The following is a 5,603-nucleotide window of genomic DNA, read 5'->3' as shown; positions in this document are numbered from 1 at the left end:
TTTTCTTTGCATATACATCACTCGTATTTAGCATATAATTAAGATATATAAGAGCTGAAAGGATGTTAAGAAAGTAAAGATAAATAGTTCCAGAGAAATAATAAAGGCATGCACGGGCTGAAAGCTGGATGAACAAGACACCTCCTAGCTCTTTGATATGATTTGAGTGAAAGGTACAGAATGGAAAAGATGCCACCTGGTACAATCTTAATGGTTAAATGCCACTTGACCGAGTGTTTCTTGGGCCCTATCAGAGCTGCCTGGACTTGGCTAGATGTAGACGACAGAGACTTTGTGCAGCCAGTACTCCTGGTGCGTGGAATAATGTTCTTGATCCACCCATATGCCTATAAAAATCGATCATCTACAGAAAGTTATACAGGCGAAAAACACAATAGTAAACTTGAATCCCTCTCTTAGAAATAGTTGTGTTGGCAATTATGGGTGCTTATAATAGTCTGCTTGTGCAAGTCATATGTGTAGGCGTAATATTATTATCTGGATTGGCAACTGCAGCACTTGCAGCAGCAGAAGCTAATGGATCAGCCCTCCCTAACTGCCCCAACCTGTGTGGAGATGTTGAAATTCCATTTCCATTTGGCACAGCTGATGGTTGTTACCTAAATCAAAGCAACAGCTTTTTCATCGACTGTAACCAATCGGCAGGCCGACACCAACCAATGACGGGAAACGTTGTTGTCCAGAGCATTTCCTTACAAGGCCAGCTTGACATCTTGACGTTCACTGCCAACATTTGTTACAGTGAATCAGGTAGGCGTTTGGGCTTTTGGCGCTCCACTTTTCTAACCTCCTCCACTTTCACCATTTCTAGCACCCAAAATGTGTTCATGGCAATTGGCTGTGACACCTATGCATTCCTTAATGGTGAGCAGAACAATGGAAACTTCTCCATGGGCTGCATGACGATATGTAGAAATCAAAGTAATGTTTTGGATGGGACATGCTCTGGAATCGGTTGTTGCGAGGTAGAGATCCCAGAAAGAGTAAGCAATTTCAATTTCACAGTCAAGAGCTTCAATAATCACACAAAAGTATGGAGCTTCAATCCATGCGGCTATGCCTTCGTTGTTAAAAAAGACAAGTTCAGTTTCTCCTCCGCTTATCTTTCCAATCCCCAATTTAATGAAACCGTCCCGATGGTTCTTGATTGGACGATCCGTGATAAAAGGTGTGAGAATCCTGCAAACAAGTCGGATTACATATGTGGAGGGAATAGCACATGTTATAGTCCTACAAACGGGTATGGGTATCGTTGCAAATGTGATGAGGGTTACGACGGGAACCCTTACCTTCCTACTGGTTGCAAAGGTATGTAGTAGTACACGCAAATATCTAAGACGATTCACACAAAAAAAAAAAAAAAAAAAACCTTATTGAAGGATCCTTGATCAATATAGAAAGTTCTTGCAAGAACTTTCAATTATTCTATTAGATATGTGCTTTAAATCCCATTTAATTTTGATGACGTGTTTTCGGTTTTCATTTTCCTGTACTTGGCCGGCTTGATTCCATGTCAAATTGTTCGATATGCAGATGTTAACGAGTGCCGGCATCCAAATCTCAATAATTGCACATCACCCAAGAGATGTATTAACACTGAAGGGAATTATACATGTTCTTGCCCCAAGTGGCACAGTGGGGACGGAAGAAAAGATGGTGAATCATGCACTTTGAATCTCGGATTTGTGAACAAGATTGCCATTGGTACGTATACAAAGTTTACTGTATTCTGAGGTGTTTGTTGAATATGTTTTTGGAATGTGCAGATGATTGTGAATTATACACAATGGCTAGACGTCCATAATTAATAATATTACTCTGTTTCTTTCCACTGCAGCTGGTGGTGTAGGCTTTATAGTACTGCTAGTCTCTATTTCTTGGATGTATTTGATAATCAAGCAAAGAAAGATAATCAAGCTTAGAGAAAGATTCTTTCGCCAAAATGGTGGAACACTTTTATGTCAACAACTTTCAAGTCAAGAAAATTCAGTTGAAACAGCCAAAATTTTTAGTGCAGAAGAGCTCAAAAAGGCTACCAACAATTATGATGAGAATCTAATCATCGGCCAAGGAGGGTTTGGTACAGTTTATAAAGGACTTTTATCCGATGATAGAGTCGTGGCAATCAAGAAGTCCAAACTTGTGGATAAGAGCCAAATTGAGCAGTTCATCAACGAGGTGCTTGTACTTTCTCAAATTAACCATAGAAATGTTGTTAAACTCCTAGGTTGTTGTTTGGAGACAGAAGTTCCTTTACTAGTCTATGAGTTCATCTCCAACGGCACTCTCTTCGAGCACATACATCATAAGGGTAGCTTGTCACCAATTTCATGGGAGACTCGTCTTAAGATAGCTGGAGAAACAGCAGAGGCGCTATCTTATTTGCACTCTGCAGCCTCTCCACCTATAATTCATAGAGATGTCAAGTCTTCAAACATATTACTAGATGGTAATTACACAGCGAAAGTGTCTGATTTTGGAGCCTCAAGATTGATTCCATTACACCAAATAGAAGTAGCTACATTAGTACAAGGAACTCTTGGATACTTGGATCCTGAATACTTGCAAACTAGCCAATTGACTGTGAAAAGTGATGTTTATAGCTTTGGCGTCATCCTAGTAGAGCTACTAACTGGAGAAAAGGCACTTTCATTTGATAGACCTGAGGAGCAGAGAAATCTGGCTATGTATTTTCTTTCCGCTATTAAAGAGGATAGACTGTTTGAAGTTCTAGAGCAGAATCTTGGGATTGAAAGAAATGAGAAGCAGCTGAAGGAAGTGGCTAATCTTGCAAGCAGGTGCATCAAAGTAAAAGGGGAAGATAGGCCTAACATGAAGGAAGTAGCGGCTGAACTGGAAGGTTTAAGAAAGATTGACAAGCATTCTTGGGTTAACGTTGGTTCCAATTCAGAAGAGACAGAGAAGTTGCTGGGGGAGACATCTGATCCTTATAAACATGATGCTACTATTAATAGCAGTGTTGTATATGATAGCATGAAGGACGATGCGATAGTAGACTTTGATGATGCGAGATGATAGGAGTTTCTTCGTATATCTTCTTTTGGGATACCATGTTGCATTTGATGTTGTCTGGTTTTTCTGTGTCAAATCATGTTCTTGTTTAGATTTTATTTCTGTACCATTGTCACTAATCTAGACATGTTAGATTTCTGTCGTGAGATCAGACTTATTATAAATATCATGAAAATGGATAAAAATAGAGAGCAATAGATAGTGTATTGAAAGACGTGCAAACAATTATTGTAATATTTTTCTCTAGACCTGTTGGTAGATTACTGTTGTTATGGCTCTGTTTTTACTAATGGGTTGATGCTACGTAAGGAATTATCCCTATTCTAAAATTTCAAATTTTTACTACCGAATCTGTGTGAGATCCATACAGCCCAAAGAAATTAAACAATCCTGATATCTGTCAATATAAAACAATAGGATAAAGGGATAGTATTAGTAATTTGTGCACTTTAACAAAACAAAAGGGAAAGATGAAGAATCAAGCTTTTCATCGAAAGCATAGGCTTAGTATACATCTTACTAGAGAGAGAGAGAGAGAGAGCATTGTTATTTTTATAAGCTTTTATGCAGCTCCAACTTTTATTGATGCTCTAATTATATGTCATTCACATATTATATCTTACTATTTCCTCTCACGTGCAGAGCCTAACAAGTGACATATTTAGTTAAATGAGATGAAATGTAGAATTTAGATTCAAACTCAAGATCTCTAGATACTATGTTATATCACAACATAACTCAAAAGTTTAAGCCAAGTAAAAAATCATATTACCTCAATGTGTAACTTCATTATTTAAATTATCTATTAACACAAAAGATCATATTACCTCAATGCGTAACTTTATGCCCATTGCTAGTAGTACTGTTAAGACACAAATGATCGATGGAGGCTTGTCGTGATCTCTAGTATGTCTTATATATTATTTCCCTAAGTTATTACATCCTGTTATAAAACTATTGAAAGGAGAGAGAGAGAGATAGAACTCAGAGAAGTTATGAAACTTATGAATTTCTTAAAGAATTCAACGATATATATAGGCGTACAAAGGGAACTATGCCAGTTACTATGCAGTACTATGCTGGCACTGTGCATATGTCGGCCATTCACTATGCCAGTTACTATACAGTACTATGCTAGCACTATGCACTGTGCGATGTCGGTTATTTACTATGTCAGTTACTATGCAGTACTATGCTGGCACTATGCGTACTGTACTATGTCGGTCATTTACTATGCTAGTTACTATGCAGTACTATGCTAGCACTATGCACTGTGCATTTGACGGCTAGCTCAAGGTGGTCATACAATTTTATAATGTTATTTTACAACACTCCCCCTTTGGATGACCACATATAATGAATATGCCTCGTTAAAACCTTGTCAAGGAAAAACCCTGTGGGAAAAAACCAATGGCGAAGAAAAAAGAGTACAATATTCATGTGTACCGTAAGATGCTTTAAGATTGCCTCATTAAAACCTTGCGAAGGAAAACCCAGTGGGATAAAACCTCAGCGAAGGAAAAAGAGTACAATCAGCATAAGTCTTCAAGACGTTACTCCCCCTGAAAAGTGCATGATAAAAGGTCTTCAAGTCTCCGCATTCCAATGTTCTGCACAATCTTCTTAAATGTTGCAGTTGGTAATGCTTTTGTGAATAAATCTGCTAGATTATCACTTGATCGTATATGCTTGACTTTAATTTCACCTTTTTCTTGAAGTTCATGAGTATAAAAGAATTTAGGTGAAATATGTTTGGTTCTATCACCTTTGATATATCCTCCTCTAATTTGAGCAATACAAGCAGCATTATCTTCGTATAAAGTTGTTGGACTATCATTAAAAACTGGAAGACCATACTTTTCTTGAATATGTTGGATCATTGATCTTAGCCAAATGCATTCTCGACTTGTTTCATGAATTGCAATGATCTCTGAGTGATTTGAAGATGTAGCAAATAGTGTTTGTTTGACAGATCTCCATGATATAGCAGAATTTCCATAAGTAAATACATATCCAGTCTGAGATCTACCTCTGTGTGGATCTGAAAGATAACCTGCATCTGCATATCCAACTAATTGTGGACTTGAACCATATTGATAAAATAATCCCATATCAACCGTACCTCGAAGGTATCGAAGGATATGTTTAATGCCATTCCAATGTCTTCGAGTTGGTGCGGAACTATATCTTGCAAGTAAATTAACTGAAAATGCAATATCAGGCCGAGTGCAATTTGCAAGATACATCAGGGCTCCAATTGCACTGAGATAAGGTATTTCAGAACCAAGAATTTCTTCATTGTCTTCACAAGGACGAAATGGATCCTTCTGCACATCAAGTGATCGAACAACCATTGGAGTACTCAGGGGATGAGCTTTGTCCATGTAAAAGTGTTTCAAGACTTTCTCTGTATAATTTGACTGATGAATGAGAATTCCATTTGGCAAATGCTCGAGCTGCAGGCCGAGACAAAATTTCGTTTTGCCAAGATCTTTCATTTCAAATTCATTCTTTAAATATGTAGCGGTTCTTCTGATCTCTTCAGGAGT

At 37.8% G+C, this 5,603-nt stretch overlaps 1 protein-coding gene across 1 annotated transcript; it reads left to right on the top strand.

Annotated features, from left to right (window-relative positions):
• Positions 1 to 309: 309 nt before the first annotated feature.
• LOC122295572 (putative wall-associated receptor kinase-like 16) lies at positions 310 to 3,344 on the top strand. The gene is made up of 3 exons (XM_043104649.1): positions 310 to 1,329; positions 1,555 to 1,725; positions 1,859 to 3,344. The coding sequence occupies exons 1-3, from the start codon at positions 441 to 443 to the stop codon at positions 3,055 to 3,057; spliced, it is 2,259 nt and encodes a 752-aa protein (XP_042960583.1). The 5' UTR covers positions 310 to 440; the 3' UTR covers positions 3,058 to 3,344.
• The last annotated feature ends 2,259 nt before the right edge of the window (positions 3,345 to 5,603 follow it).

This window comes from Carya illinoinensis, chromosome 15, assembly GCF_018687715.1.
Source record: "Carya illinoinensis cultivar Pawnee chromosome 15, C.illinoinensisPawnee_v1, whole genome shotgun sequence".
Lineage (NCBI taxonomy): Eukaryota > Viridiplantae > Streptophyta > Magnoliopsida > Fagales > Juglandaceae > Carya > Carya illinoinensis.
This window is presented reverse-complemented; position numbering and strand designations above follow the sequence as displayed.